The 25,680-nt window shown below is 40.5% G+C and overlaps 2 protein-coding genes across 8 annotated transcripts in view; one reads left to right on the forward strand and one right to left on the reverse strand.

Annotated features, from left to right (window-relative positions):
• Positions 1 to 9,421, forward strand: part of PDSS1 (decaprenyl diphosphate synthase subunit 1) — a 37,446-nt gene extending 28,025 nt beyond the window's left edge. Inside the window, exon 11 of the mRNA XM_068404442.1 lies at positions 7,015 to 9,421. Coding sequence (XP_068260543.1) covers positions 7,015 to 7,029 — 15 coding nt within the window. The 3' untranslated portion in view covers positions 7,030 to 9,421. The remainder of the gene's footprint in view (positions 1 to 7,014) is intronic.
• ABI1 (abl interactor 1) overlaps positions 1 to 25,680 on the reverse strand; it is an 83,910-nt gene that overhangs the window by 2,419 nt on the left and 55,811 nt on the right. The window contains exons 4-10 of one of the 7 annotated variants that reach the window (XM_068404438.1): positions 16,942 to 16,956; positions 16,107 to 16,207; positions 12,494 to 12,634; positions 10,196 to 10,296; positions 8,942 to 9,022; positions 7,128 to 7,304; positions 4,175 to 4,261 (exon numbers count right to left, since the gene is read on the reverse strand). In XM_068404438.1, the coding sequence (XP_068260539.1) occupies positions 4,175 to 4,261; positions 7,128 to 7,304; positions 8,942 to 9,022; positions 10,196 to 10,296; positions 12,494 to 12,634; positions 16,107 to 16,207; positions 16,942 to 16,956 (703 nt within the window). The remainder of the gene's footprint in view (positions 1 to 4,174; positions 4,262 to 7,127; positions 7,305 to 8,941; positions 9,023 to 10,195; positions 10,297 to 12,493; positions 12,635 to 16,106; positions 16,208 to 16,941; positions 16,957 to 25,680) is intronic. The other 6 variants (XM_068404433.1, XM_068404434.1, XM_068404435.1 and 3 more) reach the window with 6 other exon arrangements.

The raw sequence follows: 25,680 nt of genomic DNA on the forward strand, positions 1-25,680 counted from the left end.
TACACTGTAAATAAAAGGGGTGGGGGGACAACACACATGGCATGCACTATAATACCATGCACTGATTAGAAACATAGGCTTTGTATTAACGTCTACAACATACAACTACATTTGTTATTAGTGGTCAAATCTATGTATAAATGCTACTAAGAGTCAAAGCACATGCTGCGGGGCATAAGCTGAACACCAGCAGAGAGGAAAGCTTCCTGCTCCGACGTCCATGCGCTGAGGGGCTAGCTGCAGCGGTTAGCTATGGAAGCACTCTGAGTGGCACCCTCTGAGCCAGGCAGCAACAGGCCTCTGCACTGGACCAGCAGCTTGATTATTTTTTATCAAATCCTTTTATCTATAACAATCACTTTAATTTATTTCTGAACACTGCTTCATTGGATTCCTTCTCAGAGCTAGCATTAAGGGGACAAAAAGATCTGGTGTGGATCATAAAAAAGGGAAGAGACTAGTGTTTAAGATTTAACCAGGTAAGAGAAAGCCAAGTAATCCTTCTGCAGAAGAAAAGCTTTGTACAGATCCGTATCTTGCAGACTAGCTTGTGTGTGTGTGCACACATCCAGGATTCAATTAATAAATGGAGAACTACAATGGGCAGCTGCTGCTCTTGGGGAGAAAGTGCTCAAGGAATTAAGTGTATAATCCAAAATGTCAAATCCCTGCCCTGAGATTCTCCAATCAGCACAATTACAAGTTGCTTTGGGAAAGGGAAAAAGAGAAAGGCATTATGGTACAAATCACTCTTAAAATCAGTTCATCAAATTAGTTTTCAGTAACGTTCACAGCAGCTGGCAGCAAAGGAGAGAGAAAGCACACTCAGATGCAAGACTCAAGTCACTTATCCTATTCCTTGTGAACTGTGGTCCACTACACACAGACCTAGGTGTAAGCACTATGAAGCCAGAAGTTACTGAAAGGAAGCTACTGTCACTAAACTCAGCTTTGTTATATAGCAAAACAGATTTAATTACAAGAGATTTGGGAGTCTGCACATTGAAAAAACAGGCTGAAAACCACTGCTCCAGAAAGGGTTTGACTGGAAGGAGCCATCGGGCTGGGCACGTGCTCCAGAATGCGTAGCTCCAGCACACTACACTAATTCTGAGAAGAAAGCCAAGCTGCAGGGCAAGGGAAGAACAGCACTGAATGAAGCTTTAGCTACTGCTAGTTACAATGGCACTGCAGATCAGAAATAGGGTTTCTGTTTGCCTTAATGCTTTTTAGTTTCACCTGGCAGCTACTCCAGTGGTGACTAACCTTTGCTCTTCAGCCACATGCCCCTGACAAGGGGCTTGAGCATAGCTCCCATGTCCTAGCTGGGTCAGACTGCCTATGCTGGTATATTGGAAGCCAAACCTCCTTCTGCAAGGGGGCAGAAGCCAGCAGGAACCACTGGCGCAGAGGCTGTCTCAGCCCTGGCACCCAGCCTGCTCTCTACCCCATGAAGAGCTAATCCTATACGTCACCTGCAAGCCCAGCTCCTCTTCAACTTGACCAGCTGAGCTGTATATCCCACAGCTCTCTCCATCAGTAAGACTGGCTGCCACTGTTATTAGTGATTCCTCTCCCATACAGAAGCCCATTTATGTCACTTGGAGACAGACTAACAAAGTCTTTGGCTGAGTGAACACTACATCTTGCCGGTGTTACTGAATAGTACTCACAGGCAGGCTTCATTAATCTACCACAGACACATGACAACACTGTTTCTGAATGAACTGGTTTTGTGCAGTAGTTTCAGCACATCTTTCACAAAACTTATTTCTCCCCTTAATTGCTGTCTGCAGCCAGGAAAAAAAAAAAAAGTATTGAAACAAAATCTTTTGAGATCTTTAGAAATCCTTACCTTAAGAAATGCAAAAAGTTGTATTTATTCAACAATGAAGTTGCTTATTTGAAAAGGAAGAAGAGGGCAGGAAACACAAGTGTGAAAGCACCAACACACACCCTAACTGACATGCAGTGCAGAAACTACATGCTTGATGGCAAACATTTAAAACAATTCCACTTCACATTTAAACAAGGGGAGAGAATGGAACAGAAAATCAGACAAGTGCCACCCCTTGGAAGTCTCCCCCCGCCTCTTGGATTTCAGCCTAGACTTTTCCTGGTTCTGAACTTAAAACAGGCACTTTAGAATAGCATTACTTTTCCTAGGAGAGGAAAAAAAAAGGCATACAGAAAACCATACTAAATGAGAAAGAGTAAAAAGACCAGTATTCATACAGCTCCAAATTGAGACATCTTCTCTTGTATGTATTCACATCCCTGTTCTTTAAATGGGGACCAGCAGACTTCTTTTGAAGGGACTGGGTGTGACAGTACTGCAATGTACATCCCATCAGTTGTCCCTGGGCACTGGATGCACTGGAAAACCTCTCTGAAGGAGACACTCACAGTTTGGGCACAGGGCGCAGGAAAAAAAAAAAAATAGGTGTTGCATAGTTTCTAAGCCCTCTGCCCTCATGCTCTGAAAGAAGTCCACAGAGCAGAGGCTGTTGCTTTCCAAACCCACAGATCTTTATGATAAGGAAGAGATAAGCCTACCCACATACCTCCCTAACTCCACTCCCCTGTAGACTTCTTGCAGAAAATGAGGTAGGTGAAAGTCTAGCACACAATGCCAAAACTCAGCAACAGCCTCCACAGCCAGTTTTGCTGAGCGTATGCACAGGCTGCCACACGCACCCCTGCCTCCAAAATGAGGCAGCAGCAGCTCAAAGCCATACTCGTTATATAACTTTCAAACCCAAGGAACTGTTAAAAGAAAGAAAATTAAAAGAACAATTCCTAAGACCAGATTTCAAGCTTCAGCTATTTTTGCTGCAATCTCATTCACAAGTCAGCTTGCATTCTGTTGTTGCACGCACGAATAAGTCTGTCCCTTTCACCTCTGCTCTCCCAAGGGCTGTGTTATCTCCAGGAGGACAATACTTGGAACAATTCAGAAGCAGGTGTCAATTTTCTCAAGTTTATCTGCAAGTGAAGACATTCTGTAACCTTCGTCTTCATTAGGTTTACCTCGACACTTTGAATTTTGGAAAGGTTTATCAACACAATTTTGTAGCATACTATTCTACATCAACATGATTCTTACCGTTTACCTAGCACAACACCAAACTACCTTCTTTTCAAATGAGAACCAGAGAGATGCCTCCTGTCTCTAGGGGAATGCTCAGAACGTTACCACTTAAAAGCTCTAATGGGAAGCTGAACAGCAGCACTAGTCAAATCTGGGGGCCCCTAAATGTATGCTGGAGCTATATAGCTACTACGCAGTAGTAGTCCCTGAGATCCTAGCAAACTTCACTGTGGCTCCCAAACACTTCAAAAACATTTAATACTTACTTCATTGCCCTATCTACACTGCATTCATTCTGTTGTTTACAGAACTGCAATGTACTCCTACAGCAAAGCTGTGCCCAGATCAGGAACACGACTTTCCACCTGCACTAGCATTTGGGACAGTAACACTCACCTGAAATGAATCAAGCAGTAATGGTAAAAGCAGAGTTACCAGTACAAACACCTTGCAGCACAGATCATAGCCAGGGAGCATATCTCTCACAAACTTAACAAGCAGAGCTATACTGCAAGAAGCTCAGTAGGGAAATCTGGCTAGAGAACACAAAGAAATGGAGAATGAAAGGCTGCCAAGAGGAGAAATACCTTACAAGCTCCTTTGTAATGGCATCAGATCATAAGACTGCACATTTTCAATTGATTGTACAGCTTCCTGAAAACTGCTACAGTATTAGAGTCAATGGTTACACAATACATGTTTTGACAGTCTACATAAGCCTTTCTAATAAAAACTAATCAATTATCCCTAGTGAAAAAGCCTCAGGCAGGATGATTCAACATGAAATTAATATTTTTTTAATTAAGATACATTTCTATATTCACACCAAGCAGATGCCACATATTTCACACAGTATTTCTGTAACAAATTTGCAGTTCAGAACTTAAATGGGTCAGTAATAATCATGCACATGTTATAAAATATTGAAGAGTGTGCCCTTCAGCTCCAATAGCATATTGACACTAGAATGCAAGATGGTATTAGCTTCTGGAAAAGGAAACAAAATAGAGTCTGACTTGCCAGCCATGCATGCTAGAAGAAAGTAGGCTCTACCCTTTAACAGCTCAGCTTGTCCAAACTTACTGTTTTCCTGCACCCTGGCCACGAAGCCTGTGAGAGGTATCTGTGGAGTCAACTGAGGCATAGGGGGAGGGGGTGGAGCGATAGAAACTGGTAGCAACACACACACCATATCGGGGAAAGTCAAACGGACAAAGGAAAAAAAAAAAGGAAACAAACAAAAGCAGCCGTCAGTAACGAGGACCACAAAACAAAGTATGTAAAAGAACAACAAGAACACACACATGGAAGAACCTTCTTCAAGCTTGTGTTTCCAACAAGGCTGAATTGGTGGTTAGCCAATTGAGGACCAAAAAACAAAGCATGCTCCTGTGTTTAGCTGAACAAAAAGCCAAGCACAGGCTGTGGGTCCAGAAGCTCACAAGGTGTGCACGTGAAGGGATGTCCTCCACTTCAATTGGGCCACAAAAAAACAGAGCTTTTCGTCTTGCTGCCAAATAAGGATTACTCAAATTTAGTAGTTATCTTTTAAAAGTATGCTCCTAGAAGTAGAGGTGATGTTTTGCAGGATTCCGGACTCCTCTAAAATAAGAGTAGGGCACTACATCAAGTGCAGCAAAGCAGCACTAACATAGAGCAAAGACAACTGCTTTACAAGGGAAGCAGTGCTGCAACATCAATACTTAATATTCATACAGAGAGCACCTCCCTTAATTTTGTTCTGCTGGGGCAGGGGGCAGTGGGTTGGCTTACTATGTTTTTGTTTTACATAGAAAAAGGGACATTGTTGCTCGTTGGTAGGAAAAGCAGATGGGTTTAGAGCAGAATAGAGCTTTATTTTAAATTATTAAGTCTTCTGTGGTTAGAGGCCCTCAGCAACCTAAGAGGCTGGCAAAGGCTTCAACAGCTACCACTGGATATACTAGTGCACAGAGGTCCCCAGGAAGCACTTGCAAGCTTGTCTTCTCTGAAGTATGTACCTATTTGGTGAGTAATGAGATATGAGACACATGGCACCAGTGCTCAGATGCGCTGGGCTGACAGCTGAGATGTTCAACTCTTCCCTCTACAGGTAGGAAAGTGGCACAGTCGCAGTAGGGCATGCCATTGAAAGTACCAGCTCTGTCAGGACAGTCTCTCCATGAAGCAGGAGGAAAGAAAAAAAAAAAGAAAAAAACAACAAAACATCACCTCTTTTGTTTATACTATGCCCCTTCTCAGTAGAATTTCTCTTGCACCAAAGCAGCAAAATTCCTGTGAAGGTGGGAATTCAGCAGAGTAATCCAGTTGGAACCAAATTTGAAAGAGGTTCTGTACTTCCAAGTAAGCAACAGTTTTAAATAAAGCCATAACTAAGATTAATGTTTGATGAATAAAAATGGAGCATTTAGTTCATTATGAAATCAATAATCAAATAAACTGTATGGGAGAAATGAACAATAAAAAAGGGAGAACGAACAGGTTTCTCACAAAATTGAAGTAAACATCTAAGAAAAAACAGAGTACTTGTTAGCATGAAAAGTAAAACCTTAAGGAAACATGGGACCTGGATTTAATGTCAAGACAGTAGCATTAAAAAATAAAAAAAAAAAAAATCACCAGTTACAGAAACAGAGGAAAACAGTTTAAAGCAGAAAAACATACCCATCAAAATACTGTTTAAAACAATGTTGACAATCAGTATTTTGAAAACACCAGAGAAGCTAGATTAAGGAACAGCACCTGCATTTGAGCAAAAAATTGCTTTGGACAAATGTAAATGTTCATAAACAGTGGTGTGCATAGCATTTAAGACAACCGAACTATTTCCAGAAGTAAAGCCCTGTTTATTCAACAGAATGGAACTGTTCAAACATGAAAGAGTTTCTGTTATGGTGAATTAATCTGGGGGAACATGGGTATGAAGGAAAATGAAGGGCCAGTATGGGTGAGAGAGAGTGGGAGGAAAATCAAGATTGGGAAATAAAAATAGATAGGTACTATGTCTGCATGTAAAAATGCTTTCTGATAAACATAATACTTCTAAACCACTGAGAAAACTCTTCATGTCAGTGTTTCAAACATTTTATATGCATTCTTTCCTTAAGAGTAAGTACATAACCACAAGTATTGGTCCAAAGTGATCTTCAGCTCAAACATCAACATTTCTTTTTAAAACAAATATCACTCTGAAGTTTAAAGAGTTGGCATGCTGAAGAACACCACCAGGAACCATTAGAGGACTATCACTCCTCTATGTGTATCTGGTCAAAATTTATGGAAACGGCAAGGAAGAAGCTTCCCAATAGAAACAGTCTTTTACCAACACTCAAGTAGATCCTTATTTTGCAGATCTTTCTGCAGTGAACCTTGTTTGCCCTGTTGGGTAGGTAGGGAGGATGCTGCTGACTAAACCCTGCTCACCTGCCCATGGCATCCATCCCCTCTCTCATTCATCTCCATCTATACTACTACTGGTGTGGAAGCACAGAGGAGTTGTCTGCTAAAAAGAGAAAGACTGAGCTCTTCTTTAACAGTCAAGCTTAAAATTAACAACAAAGGAAAAACTTGGAATCAGGAAAGGATTTAGGAAAGAGACACAGATAGGGAGGAACTGTGTAATGGGAAAAGTTTGTTACATGAGCACTGTGCTCTGACAGTACTCTCTCGCCACTAGCCTAATAGTGAAGGGACTGTACTACTACCATATTAGGCCTCCTGAAAAAAAAAATCCGGTTTTAGTTTATGTTCTCCAAGCACACCTGAAATGCTAATGTGTCTATAATTAGACAGGAAATCATAATAATTTCTTGTCATGAGTAACAGCAAACAAGTGAGAAGTAGAAAACAGTATAATTGCATATAGTGCAATCACTGTACAACTTCAATATGTTTTTTCTTGTTTGTTTTTCCTTCTATTTTAGGAAAGAAAGCAGTAATCTGATTGATGCTCTTCATAAATGAATTAAAATGCCATGCATGCTTTTACAATCATTTTGCTCAAAACAGTTCGTGATTTCAGAGCTCAGAAGCTTACTTGAATTTTGAGAATAAAGAGGCCCGCCATTAACATGAGGTTGAGCAGAAAATGGGGCAGTCACAGAAGGATTCCGTCTGTATCCACCAGAAGATGCTGAAGAAGTGGTAGAGTTGTGTCGCGAGATTTGCCTGGTCATTGTGCCATACTGGGAACCAGGAGCTGAACCCGGAGCAGCTGAAAAGCATTAGCCAAAGGAACCAAGGAAAAGACTTAAGCAGAGCATTACTTGAGATAGAATGCAGAAAACAGAAAAAAGCCCAGACCATGGGAAATACTTGATTACAGGTCTCCAATAATTTAAGGCCAGTAACAGGAGATTAACAGAAAACAAACATCCCTGTTATAATCAATAATGAGAAAAAACACACAGGACATAAACCAACACTCCTTTATAAAGGACATCTGAGAAATGCTGAGAACTGCTCTGAGATACTGGATTGGAATGGAAAATTGAATCAGCTTCCAACTCCTCAGCATATCTCAATTATGCTACATGCAATAGCCTTTATTAAAAAGCACACAGAAAAAAAATCCACATTCTGCTCAAAGCAAATGTTTTCCATTGTGAACCAGAACTTGTCTCCAATCTAATATAAAAAGACACTAACAAAACGGTAAAACAGACATCATGAGCTTCAGACACTTGGCACATTTATCAATCAGATTTGCTAGTTGTGCTTTTATATTGGTGTATTTTGCACTAACAAATCAGAATCACCAATGCCAGCTGACAGAAAGACGTCACTCATTCTTCAATACGAACACCCAATTTTTTACCTTCCACATGCTTGCTGCACAAACTTCAAGGTTAATAAAACAATTTAAGTTTTCTTTTGGATTAACCCCTGACAGATAAAGAATCACACCTTGCAAAGTAACGAATCTCACACATTGAGGTCACATGGTTCGATGCAATTTTTAAATGCAAAAATTGTTTTGCGATAAAATGTTTTGTGCTTTTATATACATATGTATATATCTTATATAAATATATAAAAATATATACAAAAATGCACACAGACACATATATACACAAACTATGTGATCAGAAGTTTGCATTCCTGTAATGCTATCCAAAGTCACTTAACACTTCAGTAAGGGAAAATGCAAAGGGTTATGTGGGTCAAAGGCTCCAAAGCTAGTTTCATAACACAATGAATTTTGTCATCAGCCTGTGTTAGGAAAGGGTGGGGTATTTTGTCCTGCCTGTTTTGAGAAGTACTACTTCTAGATCCCATCCTAACAGCTTTATGTAATGCTTGAAGCAATTTTTCAAGAACTGTTAATTCGTATCCTCAAGTCTTCCAGTTTGCCACCAACCTGCAGTGTTACAGAATCAAACCCAAGCCACTGTGACAGACACTTCTGCTTTTCAGTCACCTTATGCCCACAGGATAGAATATGTACATCATCCTAAACATCAGCTACCATTTTTAAGCCAGAGTGCAACTGTTGTCGCTTAGTTTCAGCTGCAGGAGTGATACAGCAGAATACCAATATTCAAGCCGATTTTGAATTCTTCTACACCAGACTAATTGGATCTTAGCTTTATTGGGAACAGAGATTTCAAGCAACTGGCAGCCTTTTCCCTGTACCTTGTGCATTTACCTTCAGAGGCTTTAACCACAGGAAATTAGTGGAGATTAGATTTGTTTAAAAACAAATAAAATAATTCCCAGAACTGATTATTATACTAAAATCATGTAGACCCCACTAAGAAGAAAAAACACCCTCACTAAGTCCATTAGGAAGAGATGATTATTGATTATGCAGCATGACTGCAATCACTTCAGCGTTGACACAAGTCTCACCTATCAGACTGCCCATCGGGAGAGGTGGTGGCAGTGGCGGTGCTGGCGGGGCTCCAGGAGGAGGAGGAACAGAAATGTGTGCTAATAAGATAGTTTATATTCCCAATTAGGCCATATATTTAAAAAAAAAAAGAAAGTACAGGCACTTGATAGGCTTCCCAGATAAATACAGAAATTCAACTTCAGTCAACTGATGCAAACTTAGGCCCTGATCCTACACAGGGTTCTGTACCTGCAGATCTTTATTCTCACTGATTTTTATGGGATGCCAAACAATAGATGTCATACCTATTTGTACCACTGCAGGATCAGAAACACCTGGGAAAGGAAAGCCTACATGTGCATAAGAAAGTGAAGACTTGTCATCCAAGGAACAGAGATTTAAGAGGTTCAATAGCAAAATTACCTTACACCAAAACTCCACTGTTTTCTTCTGCAAATTAGCTTTATGTGCTTACAAAATACACAGAGAGTAAACAAGTGACTGAGTTGGTTTATTATGAGGAATAATCCTGCCGGCTTATAATAAAAAAGGATCCTACACATTCCCACCATTCATCATTCTTAAAGACAAAGGAGTATGCTTTCGATGCCGAAAGATCCTGCATGGTTCTCTTTTATTGCTGTGCTATCTTATACACACTAGTCCTGCCTCTCTCAATGATCTCCATCATAGCTCAGCATCTTCAGACTGTAATCGTAGCATAAACAACACTGGTGGATAAGCCTTAATTCTACTACTAGCAGTGTTTTTGTAGGTCATCATCTTCATTTTATTTGAAGTAAAGATTTTTATTTAATTAAAAAAAGAATGCGTACATACCATCATTGGGAGATGGTAAAGTTAGCAGGCTATTTCAGAAGACATTTCCATCAAACACGTATGTAGTTGCTGCTGCTTCTCAGAGCACTCAGAAATGCCAAATTGTAGACAGGCACTTAAAAATATACTTAAGCTTTAGAAGGATACACCTCTCTCCTTCTATCCCCTTCCCCCCCGCCCCGATTATCTTGTAAAAACATGGACTGACAAAGGTGTTTTAACCATCCGCTGTTCTGTAAGTGATTGTTCTGCAAGTACTTTTGGTAAAGAATTAAAACTTCAGATGTCCCTCAGCACTCATAAGAGATTTCATGACTAGGACTGTGCTTCAGGACAGTTTCTAGCCCATCGTATTCAGTCAGAATCCCTCTGCAAACACAAACGACTGGCATTACAGTCTTAAGTTAACATGGGAAGAGTCCCACATATACCTGGTCCAATGGTTGGTGGTGAAGGTGTAGGCACGGCAATGGGAATGCCAATACTGCTGCTTCCACTGTTCTCTCGACTGCCACTTCCTCCACTACTACCGCTATAAAAGAAAAACACAAGTATTAGCACAGATTTTCCGACAAAGGTCTATCAACAGTCACACTTGTGTGAGCTCTGCTAGCCTAACTCAACTATAGACCATTGAAAAATCTCCTATAAAATGCCTGTCTCTACCTACAATTGCATACAGCTAATAAAGTCTGGATTCATTACATGCCTAATAAATGGAATTAGCTAGCTGATAAACATCACTATGTATAAAATGCCTAATTAAATGCTTTAACAAATAAAAAGGTAAGCAACCATACCAGTTCTAGGCAATGGAGTAACAACTGCAGGGATAGTTCAGGGCCTTTTAATAACTGAAAGTAATAGGCTGGGGCTTGAAGAATTCATGCCTAAACTATAAATAATTATTTAAGATTATTTATGCTGTCAGCTGAAGGAACATTTCCTCTACTCAGAAGAGAAGTTTAGATTGAGAACTTTTTAACTGAGAACAGCCACAATAAACCAATGGGGGTGTGGTGTATGGTGTGGGTAATTTTCTGTGTATCTAACACTACCCCCTGCCCATGCACACGCTTTGTGTATGAGAAGTTTTTTTCTAAGATAGTCTGAAAGGTAACAGTATAGCCAGGTCACAATTCGTCTAAATACTGTTATATGATATATAAATTAGAGGCCAGCAATACAGATTTTTACAGAACATACTTCTAGTGAACTACTGCCTAACATTTCTACATATGCCTTTGGAGGCCATAACACTTCTTTGCATTGAGGGAGCTGAAAAAGAATCAAGATTCAGGCAGAATCTGTCCTTATTCTTATCCAAGAGCACTCCTTAGGCCAAGGCTTGAATTTACATGGATTAAATAGATAATATAAAGAGAACTAAGTAGTCAAGATGTTTTCAAGCCAAAACATCACTTTAACCCATCCATGCTAACTAAAAGAGTACTCAGTGATGTTATAGTTTATTTATCATTCCTGGGTAACTACAAATCAGTGCTGTCACGAGTCAAGCGCAAATCATTCAAATATATCTTCAGAAAATAGCACTGTTACAAAAAAGAAAATCAGTGATCTGAAATGAAAGCAAAGATAATTCCTTCAAATTTCATGTTCTGTCTGCTGAAGACCTTGATCTTGTCACCATGGTTGCAGCTGAATTTCTAACTGCAGTCTACATAAAAGAAGATCTTGTGAGACAAGAGTAGGGAGCATTCACAGTAGCCAGCTAAACAGATTAACAAGATTTTTGCTGCAGATAGATTTGGAAGTTATTTCATTCTGACAGTATTGTATGATCAACTGTGTCCAAGATACTCTCTCAACTCCCTTTAGTGACCTACCTACTGGGAGTTTAAAAAAAAGAATTAAGAAAGCAGCTCTCAAAAAAATAAGCTAACATCTTACTTGTAACTACATTGAATTCTTTCGTCTGTTTTTCCCCTGCACCTTGAAGCCTATGATAAAAATAAAATTGAAAAAACTGAACTCACTCAAGAGGCTCAGAGAAAGATCTAGCCTGACAAATTGAGAAAAAAATTACATTTAAAAAAACCCCCACAAGCTACACTCGGAACACTCTTCTCACCCAAAACACACACTGCTCTTTCATCAAAGCCCTTAAGCACATGGCAACAACTGGCTGACACCAATACCTGCTCTGTGAATAGGTTTTATTTTCTACTTCTATCATGCTAGCACTGATTATGAGCATTAAGTTCTAACCAAAAGAAAGCAATCAGTTCTTTCAGACTACCTTCATCACTGTGTTTCTAATCAACAGAAATTTATCTTTGCAATTAGTAGTCTTGAAAACAACAGGAAAAAAAAAGCTTAAGTGTATTTCAGGCTAAGGTTAATAATGCAGCTTTAAACCCATTAGGGACCCATCACCACCCTACCTTGCAAACTACATAAATTTTGAAGTTTTTCTTATTCTTGGGAAATAAATACCATAGAACAAAATAAACTGATTATATAAAACAAGGCCTGTGGTTATGGAAGTAAGTTGCTAGATATGATGAGGCTTCTATAGAGTATGAAGACACTTCTATGTGTTAGAGAAGTCAACAATACAGTGAAGTTCTGTTAACGCAGAGTGGTAGCAAACTCACCTTTCGCCTTTCAACAAAAAGCCAACAGGCACAAAGCTTCAAAGCTTTTTTGTGACTTTAGTAAGCATCAGCGTGCCAGGCAGGAAGGAGTTACAGTGAGAAAACGCTTACCTGTGTGTTCGTGGTCTCTGGTTCAAGGAAGCTGTCCTTCCCGGACTGTGCTGACTACCCAGTCTGGCAGGACTCGTCATGTAATCATTGGGGACTGTTGGTGGTTTGACTGGCTCCAGGGTTTTGTAAGGAGTATTTCGTCTGGTCAAGCAAAAAAAAAAGATTTGAAGACAGACAGATAAAGGATCAGAAGATCGAAAGGATAAATGAAGTAGTAAAGCCATTTGTTTTCTTAAGTTTTCATGACAGATCACTGCACAGTGACCCACATTACAGTATGTTAAACAAATTCCCCCGGGGAGGGTAGACAGGTCACATTCAACTCTCTAAAGTGCTCTTATGTAGATAGATCCATACAAGTTGGCCTACAGCACATAAACTGATTTTAAAAGCCTAAACTAAATTTACCACCCAAAATATATTATTTGAACTACATAACATACCATGGTTACATCTGCATAATATTCTGGGGTTACCTTTCAGCACACTGCACCTGACAAACTCTTCCACTGTAACAATTTCCTCTTTCCCCCTTTCCCCTCCCCTCCAAATGCCTTCCAAAAGCATTCTTGGCTAAAGGTATTCAACTCATTAGACAGGAGTAAGGCTGAAAGATTCACAGAACAAGTTACATTTGCAATCACCAGTGCTCTTCCTAGGAGCATTGTTTCACACAGTAATCAAGCAATCTCATACCACTTAAGCAGATCTTAAAGTGCTTCACAGATGAGCTTCATTGTCTCCATTTTGCAGCCCAAGAAAGTGAAGCTCAGAGACTTCCAAGGTCATCTAGCAGACTGCATTAAGTCAGAAATATAACACAGATCTTTCGAGATCTATTTACCAGACCCATTACTGCCTTAAGAACAGTGCATTTATTGTACTGAATTGCAGAGCTTTTCAGTTCTCACCAGTAACTAAGAGATCCCTTGCAAGTTGTGGAATTTGGCAATGCACCAGCTAGGCAAAAACGAAAACACTAAACTACTGGCATTCAATCATTTGTTCAATTACTGGTTATAACTGAGTTGCTAAGTTATACAGCTTCCTGGTATTTTAAGAAACTTATTGACTTCCTTTTTACAATATGGAATGCAACAGTACTAAATTCTGACTATAACATTTTACTATTTAAGCCTCTCAGAGAGAAAAGTGGAAATACCATAATTGTTTGCATGCACTGTGGTGTTTGTAAATTAGTTTGTCTATATAAAGAACTCCAGATTATTTTAATATGCAGACTGCCACCACCTATAGATCTGCCAAAAGAGATTAGTCATGGGAAAAAACAAAGAAACTTTGTATTCCTGTTGTAAGATAGAGCTCTAAATACCGCCAAATAAAATGATAAGCAGGGAAGATTTTAAATGTGCTTTCACCAGAAATAACCTTGAAAACTAATGTTTTAAAGTATTCTGCCTTGGAATGCAGTGGCAATAGGAACTCAGCTCTGTAGTACTATTTATTTTGCCTGTACAATTTCAAAATACTGTCAAAAGCAAACCCTGACTGCATCCTCGGGTTCCGCCATGCCTCAAGTTTCTCCTTTGTTCTTCTCAGCTTCATTGAAGAACTCAAACTCCTAAGCACCAGAGAAGTAAAAAATAATTTCTTTCCATCACTCAAGTCCACTCCTTGCCATTGCTTTTCTGCCAGTGTTACATAGAGGAGGAAAACACTCTTTCTTGACACTGCCCAGTGCTCCCCACCTCACTGTCCCCCAATGCTTCAGTGCAGTGCTGATGCCTGTTGCCACCAGCGAGAGCTACAGGGAGTCCAAGGCCTTGCTCTGCCCCAGAACCCTCAAGGCACAACTGCAACTACTCCCTTCATCCAGCCCCACTAATTCACTCGTTCTCCTGTGGTACTTCCAACCTGAGCATCCAAGGTTTTCCACAGTCTCTCCCTGGTCCAGTGAAGGGACCCCTGCTTCCTGCAGTCCCTTTCCCTTTCCAGCCCGAGCAATTTCTGTGCAGGACTCCCTCCCCACCATATTCCTTTAGATAGTCCTGCCTCAGAGGGACAGGCTGTACAATAGGCAGCGCGCACTTAAAGGCCCATGTTACACACCAAGCTCGTTCTCATTTTACACATTTCTCTGTTTTCTGGATCAAAGGGAGAAGAGTAGTATTCTTGCGGTTTCTAGCAATTCTTTCTGCATATATTAGGGAAACAGTCATGCCTATGATATTTCATGCTTTGGCAGAACACGGCTGCTCAAGACAAGAGCTGTACTTCCTGAACAAGAAGGGCAGATAGAAATCTCCGTTACGAACCCACATTATTCCTCCCCCTCAGCCAAATGCTGCCTCTTGTCAAGCTCATCTGGAAATGACATTCAGCTGATGAATCCTCATCAGGCATCAGCTAAGGCAACCAAACAGCTTTGGCTTCTTCAGAAGGCAGCATTAGAGAGAGGAAGCTCACCAGTACATCAACGCTGCTGTTTCACTAGCAAACATCCAAGAGGACATGAAAATGCTACCCAGGTTCCCAAGGCTGATAAACAACTCTTTCTCAGCTGGGACAGGAGAGACAATTGGAATACTGATTGCATGCCCTTGAGCAATGGGAATTTTCACAAAACATGCTGAGGAAACCTCTAGGGTAATTTCTCTGCAGAATACGCAACAAACTGCCATCGTGAAGCAGCAAAGCATCAAATCAGGATTAAAAATCACTGAGTCTTCAACAAAAGGAGTTGCTGCTTCTAATATTCCTTGACCATTGCTCCTGATCCCCATCCTGTTCTGCCTCATTATTCCTCATTTTTCCAGCTCTCCACCTCTCCCAGACAATATACCTGAAGCCAGCACAACCACGCCAGCCAGCTTTACAGTGCCTCAGTCCCCCACAGCATAAAGGAAAGACTGAGAGTGACAAATAGGTAGAAGTTGTTGTTTAGGATGTCTTTTGGAAGATATTATACAGTTGGACAGACAAAACCGTATGGCACGTGCTCTGAGCTTCTGAAGTATTAGTGTTTTAGACCCTAGCAACAACTACATGCTGGCATACCAAGATAAGCAGATTTCACTCCCCACAGGTCCACAGCAGCAAAACAGATGCTATGGCACAGAACACCAGTCACAGTGGGACTTGGGAATAGCGAAATCCTTCCTCATTTAAGCATAAAAATAAAAACGCACAAGCCTCCGAGAATCAGTGTTGCCAATGTGTTCACAATGCCATGAATATTGCTTAGACAATGCAACAAATATGACACCAACAGCCATTTCATACCTCTTATAATATTGAGAAACGAGCAGACAAAAATGTAGCTATGAAGTCTTTCCCCCACTGAAGTTAAAACCTTATTGATATTCCTTTGTGTCACTAAGGATTTCTCCCCAAAAGTCAGGAACAACAATAGCCTCCTCATTTACCCATATCTATAATAAATCCTTCCCCTGTGAAAAAACATTATTTCAAAAGGTCATCATGAAAATAAGAGTCAGTGCAGCTGAAAGGTTTTATAATACAGAAAAGGTAATCGTGTTTTTTGCTAAAGGCAATCAGAATTGCCATCTATCCACGTATTTAAGAAACACCAACACCAGCACAATTAAAACTTCCTATTACACAGGCAGGACTAAGCAGTCTTCATTCTTACCCCAGAGTTCCCCGGCCTGACATGGGAGGACTTGGTGGTTTTTGTGTAGGCGGATTTGTTCTTGACAAGGTGCCAGTTCTTGCAGGCTGGTTATTTCCATGCTGAAATAAGGGAAAACATGATTTTATTTTTATAACAGAGCAGCTCCATTATTGACAGCTTTTTTTTTTTTTTTTCCAGTGTAAGAATATGAAGTGAGAATTCCCAGACAGCTGTCAAACAGCAAGTTTTCAGCTACACGCAAGACAGACACCAGTAAAATACAGAGTCTAAATACAAGCTTAATGTTATTTTTGCTATTAATTTACAACAGACATCAGAAAGGTAGGCAATTGACAGGTTCATGCACAAATCTCTTATATCCTCTTTTCTTTAAAGGGAAGCCACATTTGTGTTCATCTCCGTTCGGGTGTTAATAATTTAAATCCAACTTTAACACTGACAGTACAATACAGTCAGCATGGGCCCAGAATTTCTCGATTTGCCCCTGCTATTTGACTAGCAGAGTCCTTCAGGTTGTCTGGGAAGTCTCCTGCAAAAAATGTAAGTGAAGGGAATCAAGGCATCTACTGAATTCAGAGCAAAGCACTACATGTGTTAGAGAAATTAATGTATCTATGTATGAATGCAGATGTCAATGTATCACAGATACATTGACACATGCTAAACGCTGTAAATAAAAAAAAAAATCAAGTATAGCATGTTCAATCTAAATATCCTATGGAAAGCAGAGGAGAGCATAAGAGAGTGCTAGTTTTCAGTTTTAATGGCTCTGCAGCCTCTACTATCAGTCACATGAGGCACTGTGGGTCAAAGGAGAAATAACACTTCTTACCTTGGCTTTTAGCCACTTAACGTTGGCAAAAAAAGGGGGAAAAAGGTAGAAATTAATGGCAGATCCATCACAACTGACAGGACAGGTTAAACTACAGATAATCACATTTTTAAAAAATCACTTGTGTCTACCGATAATTAGCTACATCCCAGTACACCAACAGAGATTTTACTGGCTCACTTAGTCATTGAGAGTTCTGTCTAAGTGACCAGAGGAAAAACACTTGTGTCAAAATTAGGTTTAGCTAAGCTTTGCCAGATTCGTTTGCCAGGCTCCTCATGGGCAGTAAAGGGTTCAAAAGCCCTTTGCTGACCATTCAAGTCCAAACCCAAATCAATGCTATTTCAATGGCAACGTGTTCGTTAAGAAAACCACAGTTTCAGCTATATAGCGCAGAATGGACTCGCCTGTTGTTTTGACACTTAACCTTCATGCATTTTGAAGAAATCCTAGCTGCTGCAGTGAATGGTAAATAAAGAAAAGGGAGTTCTCAAACAGGATGAGCAGCAGCGCCTTTCACCTCTGGTTTATTGATTGAAATCTGATTCAAGCCAGCACAGCACTGGCTGCTCCAAACTGTGTTGGCAGTGCTCTAATGATTGTTATTCTGCAATTTTAGCTCTTAGAATCAAGTCATTATATGACTCCACTATATAATTTTTTCAGCCTTTTTGATTGCAGAGGGAAAAAAAATATGAAAACTTGGGCCTCATAAGGAACACTAATGTAAAATTTTAAATAAATTCAAGTTGAGTTCTCTAATTTTATGGAAGGGGGGGGGGAGGACTTATGTTTGAATGGGAAAAACTATTAGTTTCATTGATTGTAAAAAAACCAAGCAAACACAAACCCCCAAAACATAAAATAATCCCAATGCTTTTTTTGAGGTTGTTTGGAAATAAACTGTCATTTCCAGAACAAGCCTCCTAATGCACAGCTTTTCAAACTGCAGTTTGCACCTCCTCCTCCTTCTCCTCCTCCAAGAAACACAGACCAGTTTAAAGGCATTCATGAACTCAGAAAAAATAATTAAAACATGCTATACAGAGATGTGCACATGTGAGGTTTCTGACACGGTCTGTAAAGCCACTGATAAACAGCTGGGGTTACAAATCAAAAGAGGTTGAAAGCCACTGCCGTTAAGTTATTCATATTACAAGAGGAGAAACACAAAACCCGCTCCAAAATTCAAATTAAAAAGTTTAGCTGTGGTAAGTAAATTTGAAGGTCATCCCATTCACTCCCAGTCTGGACAGAGGTTCATCAGCAGAGTGGCAGAACTAAGGCATTTAAACCACTTCTGTCCCCACATACTTATTTCATGGATAAATGCAAAGGCTCAGTTTCCAGGATGCCAGGGTAGCCTCCCAAGTATTATATTTGTAAAACAGGCTTTTAGCAAGGAAATTTGCTTTCCCCTCTCACAGGAATATGTGACCCTTCCCCTTACTTCACCAGTTGCCAAGGGCAACGGCATAATACAAGGAATTTGTTAAGAGAGACCAAAAAGTGGAACTCTTGGTCCCATCCCTCCCCAGCAGCCATAGATAGAAACCTTTTAAAGGCTTAAAAGGAAGGGTGGCATGGTTTCTTACCCAGCCTCCACTACTAAATTTGCCTGCCTCAAAAATATAAAAATCAAAAAGCTTCCTCTCTTTCCTTCCCTTACGCAGTGTCACTCAGCACTTATGGTGAGTCTTTCCACCTCCTCCTTAATCACTGTTACAGTCTGCCTCCGCTGCAGCAACAATGTGAATATCAGTATCTAGCAATGATTCAGGAATCTTCATCTTATTTCAAACCTTTCTACCGCTAAGTACTGTTTAACATACTGTTTAACCTATATCTGAAGTCCAACAGCTCTTGATCTTTATTCCTATCTCTACATCAGGTGAGTTTTATCTCTTTTGCTACCATGTGAACAATATACAGACAGATACCCACACTTCCTTTATTGCGCAGAAGAATTAGTAACTGTTGTCATACTGCTTTCTATAAGCAAAAAGCTCTGTACATGTCCTCTATGTTGCTGTCAGTATTGAAAAAAAAAAAGAGTCATACAGGCAGGAAAACAGAGAAGGAAGGAAGGAACGTAAAGGGAACAGGGATTCTTATGGGAGTGGAACTCATGATCCAAAACACAGAAGGAAGGGAGGAAAAGCAAATGAATCAAAATGAGATGAACCATATGGCTATTTAATCATTGTTAATAGCTAATTAATTAGGAGGAGGCATTTTCTTGTATTTATTGGCTGAGCTTAAACCAAATGTACTGCTTTCTAAGCAATTAAAAAAAAATGCTTGAACTGGGAACAGTTTAGGCAGCAGGGTCTAGAATCATTATGATTTTAAGAAAAACGGGAAAAAGGACAGCAGACAACCAAAAGGAAAAGCAGGTACATGTTTAAGGTAGGTTCAAGCATCTCCCTACAAATGCCTCTAGACCAGCCAGCCAGTTGGCACAACACGACCATCACCAACTGCCTGATCAGTACTGAGAAGGTCAGAGTCAGGAAGGAAGAGAATGCAGGGCATGAGGAAGAGAAGCAGCAGAATGCATAAGGTTCACAGCTTGAAGAGGGAAGAGACTGTTCTGAGAGGGACCTGAAAGAGATAGGAGGTGCAATAGGAAAAAAGCTTAGTCAAACAAAGAGCAGCACTGAGAACTCCCGCAGAAGCTGTAAGGAGCACGACTGCCTCCTCCTCCCTCTAGTTGTATTACTGTACACGCAGGAGACAGTTTTCAGCCTGATACCAGCATCCTGAATCACGTACACATCAGAACAAAAACACAGTGTGTAGGCTTGCTGGGGATGTTTGTGATGCCAAGGCAGAGAACTAGACAGATCAGGATGATCCCAGAAACAAGACAGCACGGTGAGCAGCAGTATCGGTTGGGGTTTCTTGCAAGCATCATAACAGAGAGATGTTTTAAAGAAGCAAGCAGAACACTTTTGCCTTTCCAGGGAAAACCCACCAGCATGTGGCAGTCCTGGATAAAGTTTTAAGGATTTTCACAAAATTAAGAGAAAGAAACCACAGTCTCAAGTTCAAGAAATAGGAGTCAACCTTGCTGCATTTCCAAAAGATCGCAGCTAGGGCAGTGGCACATCCACAGGGTTTTGACAGTGTGGGAGAGCAGGTTGGCCAAGGACTGAGAGTCAGCAGTGGGCTGGAAAGGAGTAATGCAATTAAGGCAATGGGCAAAACAGGTGTTTGCAACAGCCATGCAAAGCATTTATCAAAGCCAGAAGTGAGGCTGCTTCTGTAACTGATGCCAGGAATTCAGAGCACCTGGACTGAGAATTTTAGCTGTGGGTTTGGACAGGACAAGCAATGTTTTGGGACAGTTGAGCATTGACTGTGAGTACCCAGTAAGAGGCTTACCTGCTTAAGGCAACTATTTTGGCAATTCCAGCATGCTCAGTTCTGGTAGTCTAAACAGTACAAAAATACCTGCTGACAAAGGCAGGACTGCAGGTTTCTGTAACTGAGGCCAAAGGGACAAGAGACAAGACCAAGAACAGCATGAAAGGGTAGGGTGTGAGGCAATCAGAACTATCTGCTGGTAGCCAAAGGATGTCCAGACATTTGAGGGACTCTGCTGGCTGGCCTCAGAAGGCAGCCATCTAACTAACTCTTTTTAATAGTTTCCATGCCAAGTAACAAGTCATGGAGGAACATTAGTCATGATTCAGGGAACCAGAGAACTATTATTTGAGTTATAAACTGTTTGGAAAACTAGGGCTAGGGACATTGCACACAACTCAATTTACGTGAGCAAATGTATCTGTAAGCACAGAAATATAAAAGGCCACTTGCACACAGGAGCAAAATCCTTATCACACTGATGTCCAGCAAGTTTCTCCTGCACGTTTCAGCTATGAACGCTCCCATTTCAGACTGCAGAAGCTTCAAATCTCTGTGCAAGCTGGTTGTGCTTCCCCTGCTGTATGTCACACTATTTCTCTAATTCCTGAATTTAGAGCCAATTTCACTCTATCTCCTGCCATACCTATGATCACTGAAAGCTGTCATTAAAGACCATCCAATATAAATGTTGATCAATGGAAACAAAGGTTTAAAAACTGCACCAGACTAATCTGCACTAATAGTAAGTGTCTAGCAAACTCAGGACTTTAACATGTATGCTCTGTAAAAGCAATAACCAGTCTTAGATCCATTACCTTTGACCAGTAATCACAGTCATCAACCACAACAGAAAAAAACCATGATTGCTCTTGATGACTCTTCAGTCAACCTCCCCTTTTACTTAAAAAGGGTATTTCCTTTATTAGTCAAGGGAGAATATCTGAGACATCCCTACAGAAACACAGCAGGCCACAAGACCTTTTGAAGTGCTGTTATGTATCTGTAGCTAGGCAATTCAATTGCTCCATAGGCATCCTCATAGATTTTTTCATAGAATCATAGAATGGTTGGGGTTGGAAGGGACCTTAAAGATCATCTAGTTCCAACCCCCCTGCCACAGGCAGAGACACCGTCCACTAGACCAGGTTGCTCAAGGCCCCATCGAACCTGGCCTTGAAAACTTCCAGGGAGGGGGCATCCACAACTTCTCTGCACAACCTATTCCAGTGTGTCACCTCCATCACAGTATAGAATTTCTTCCTAATATCTAATCTAAATCTACCTTCTTTCAGTTTAAAACCATTACCCCTCATTACCCCTATCACAACATGCCCTTGTAAAAAGCCCCTTTCTCGCTTTCCTGTAGGCCCCCTTCAGGTACTGGAAGGTTGCTAGAAGGTCCTCCTGGAGTCTTCTCTTCTCCAGTCTGAACAGCTCCAACTCTCTCAGCCCGTCTTCACAGCAGAGGTGCTCCAGCCCTCTGATCATCTTCGTGGCCCCCCTCATTTTGCACAAGATTGCCTCCTGTCTGATCCGTGGAGCAGTTTTGGAGTACCACAAGATGACACAGCAAAACAGCAGCTGGAAGGGTACTTGTACATGAAGGAATGGGATGCCTGAGGAAAGGGTACAGTAAAGCACCAAGTCTAGAACATGGTTTCCTTACAGAAGTCAAGATATGGACTTAGGGAGAGTATGCAATCAAAGATGTTTTTCAGAAGGCAGACTGTACGTGGGTGTCAGACACTCAGGGTAACACACTTCTGCCACTAGTTCTGTGCAGTTTTAAATGAATAATTCCTGTGTTTCAGTTTCCTTATCAGAATGGGTCAGAAGCCTTTTATTGTTCTTTATTTCCTTACAGTCTGTTGTAAGGCAGATTATTTTGAGAAAATTCAGGTTCTAAATCAGTATTTCTTTCAAAATTGAACATGAGTAGGTAAGTCTCTCTTCAGTGAAACTTTACCTTTATCTTTTAACTATAACCTCTCCCAGTATTATTTGCAACCTAGTAATTACATAGTCTTCTGTTAACAGTAACGAGATGTAGCTTGTCAGTATTGCTTTTCTCTCCTTTATTTCTTCCTTTTTTTTTTTTAATTTCCAAACTGAGCAGTCAAAAATTTTCAAGTCATATTTGACCTTAAAATGTCTTTACATATTAAACTTCTATTAATATACAAAAACCTGCTTGTGGATGATAGACAAACTTAATATAATTCCCTCAGCACTCAGTAGTCTTGTTCAGAGAAAGATACCTAGATTCCTGCCTTTAAATACTTCAAGATTTTGAATTCTTTGAGTTGGTAACTTTAAATCTAGCTACAATAAAATAAGGTTAATGTAAAAAAATTGAGTTTCAAAATTAGAAAATAAAGAGACCTCATAGTTTTGAGTTTTCTTTGCAAGCAGAAAAGCTTGAAACCTACATTGTATCAGATGACACTATGCACACTTCTGAATTTCCAGTAGCAAGTGCCCTATGAAAAGCACACAGTGTTAACACTCACAACAGAGTCATTAGAGTTGGCAACAGGAAGAGTTACTTTTTCCCCCAGAGAAGCGTTCTTTACCCTACAGCAATATTTACTGTTTGGCCATGACCCCAGAGGGACGATGTGACATCAATGAAACTGGCAACATGACATCCTTTGAAGCGTGAGTGTCTGACAGAAGCTAATACAGGGACAAAGGCAGCAGAGGCTCAGGTTCAGGATCCCTGTCTCACTTTGTTTTTATTACAGTGAATTATTTAAAAGTTAATACTCCAGTGGCTAACACATAAAAGGTCTTATTCTAAAGGGGAAGCAGGCACGATTAGGTAGCCTTCCACCCTCACATCAGCACTTCATCTGCATTTTTGTTTTGCATGGACACAGATGTAAGCATGAGGACCGCAGGTGAGTAGGGCAGGCTGAGAAGCCTAACAAGGGTGAGAGCAAGGCTCCCTTCTCCAAGCTTAGTATTTGATAAGTTTTCGCCCAATCCCTACTTTAAGAGAGTAGTTCCAACTTCCATTTGCTTGAGAAAGATTTCTGAATGCTTAACTCCTGTTTGACTTCCTGGGCTAGAAAGCTTCTTACAGTTCTAATGCACTGAAATGCAAGCGTTTTACAGCGTTGGAATTCCAAATTTTTTCTTAAAACAAAGCTGAAAAGTGATCAATCTTCATATACAATTCAAGTTTGGTTTTGAAGAACTGTTAGCGCCATAAAACAAACTCAATCCAATTACAGCTATTAGGCATTTCAATTTAGCATGTGTTCAACATTTTATCTGCCTTTACCATAAGGCATCATTTCAATTTCCTACTTAGCTGCCATTTTACAAATTACTGCAATTCCACCTGCCTCCTATTCAAAAAGAAGATTATACTAAATTCAAAGGCCAACTTCAGGGCTTTTAAGGCAGCTTCCAAGCTTCCTCCTCCTTCTCCCCCCTCTTAAACTGAGGATTTTCTGTATGAGTAATTGTATTTGACCTATTTATTTGCTGGCACACTTTTTTTTTTTCTTCCTTTCACAAAAGAAGGGGAAGAGAAGGAAGGAAATGTTAAAGTAGCCTCTGCCTAATAATTTTAAACTAAGCTGTACACAGGAAGGTGGGCTCTCACATCATGACAGTTACTCTTATTTACCAAGAATGACTTCAGCTACATTCCCCTATCCCCAGAGGGTGACAGATGAGCAACAGCTTAACAGACCAGCAAAAATGCTTGCCTGTGTGTTTCTTGGAGCCATTTAGACATACTATTTGTGTTGCAAGGGAAAGCCTTCTCACTAGCAAACCAATTTGAAAAGCCCTCCTGATTTTGACTGATGCTAGCCTTGGCTTCGTAGGCACGTATATAAAAAAAAGCTACTTTACTCCTTTTGGAGATTTCATCTGTACCTGCCCCTGCAAAGGGAAGTGGCAGGGAATGGAGCAGCTGAGGCAGCTTGGGTCTGCCATGGGGCTTTCAGGCTGAGGGAGAAAACACCTCTGCAATCCTGGGATGCTCTACAAAAGCCTTTCTACCAACAAGCTGCTGGAGGAGGAACCAGCACTGCCATTCCAAGGAGGTGTTTCCTGTGAGGGAGGAAACCTGCTACAGAGAGCAGCTGCTTACCATCACTGCCACCCCCACCCTCATCACCTGCCCCCACAAAAATTGCTGCACGTGTGTGAGACAGAGGGGGGCATGTAGAGCCCTTCTTCACACCCCAAGCATAGGCATCAGCTTTTGCATCCCCTCTACACAGCCATGAGAAGCATCAGAGAGACACACAAAGAAAGTGAGCTGTGAGTACGCACAGGAGCCGTTTCTGCATTTGCTCAGATGGAAGATGTACAGGGAAAGGCAGTATTTACTCTGAGGATTATCTATTTTTTTTTTTTTAATTCTGTGAGGCAGTATTTTTATTTACACTTTTTATATAAAACAATTCAGGATCACCCCTTAAAATATACTGCATATTTTAATGACATTTTTCCTAGGATCAGTATCTCATGAAATAAATAAAAGCAGAAACAGGCTATAATCCAGCCTGTACCTTTGATTTCTCTTCCTTGTACTTTTCCTTTGTTTCTTTATCAAATCCTGCACCAGAACACAACAGTGTCCCATTAACAGCAATAAATTGTCACCTACAGATTTCAAAGTGTTGCATAATTTTTATTTAATACTTAAATGTGACTGTATGTGTTATATTGTATTTTAGTGATAGTTGCCACAGCAGAAGACATTTGAGGGCCTGCAAGTTAGTCAAACTGACAACTGCTCTAGACAGAATTCAAACTTCTTTTCCTCTAGAAAAACATGGATTCTAAGGTCTTATTGTACATGTTGCTGTCCAACTTGGGGTGAAATCTTTGGTCAAGAAAATAAGACTTAACAGAGTCTGAAGGATCTTCTAAGACCATTCTAGACAAGACAAAGTTTGTAATTCAATTTATTGCATGCTTCCCCCTAATTTGTATGTTCAAGAGGCAACTCAGATTCTCAGCCTCACCCGTTATTTGTGCTTATTTCCAACAGGACCTGATCCAGTTTCTTAAGTTGTTTTGTTTTGATTTTCTTATAACAGCACTAGTTACATCTAGGCTTGCAGACAAAGCAAGCTACTTCCTTCAGACCTATGATCTGTGTCACACTCTCAGAATCCCAGTAATATGATGGCTAAAAACGTGTAACTATGTCATTCACTACCTCAGCCCACTCTTCTCAACAGTGTGTCCAGTGTACATCAACACTGGTGAAGGTGTCAAATGCATGACAGCCATCTTGAACTATATACCCGAGGCCTGGCTGGCAGCTTATTTCATTTGTGTAACAAGTCTACATAGTAGAAAAATGATGTTGGTATTGTCTAAGTGTGTCATGCCTTC

Source organism: Nyctibius grandis, chromosome 7 (assembly GCF_013368605.1).
Source record: "Nyctibius grandis isolate bNycGra1 chromosome 7, bNycGra1.pri, whole genome shotgun sequence".
Lineage (NCBI taxonomy): Eukaryota > Metazoa > Chordata > Aves > Nyctibiiformes > Nyctibiidae > Nyctibius > Nyctibius grandis.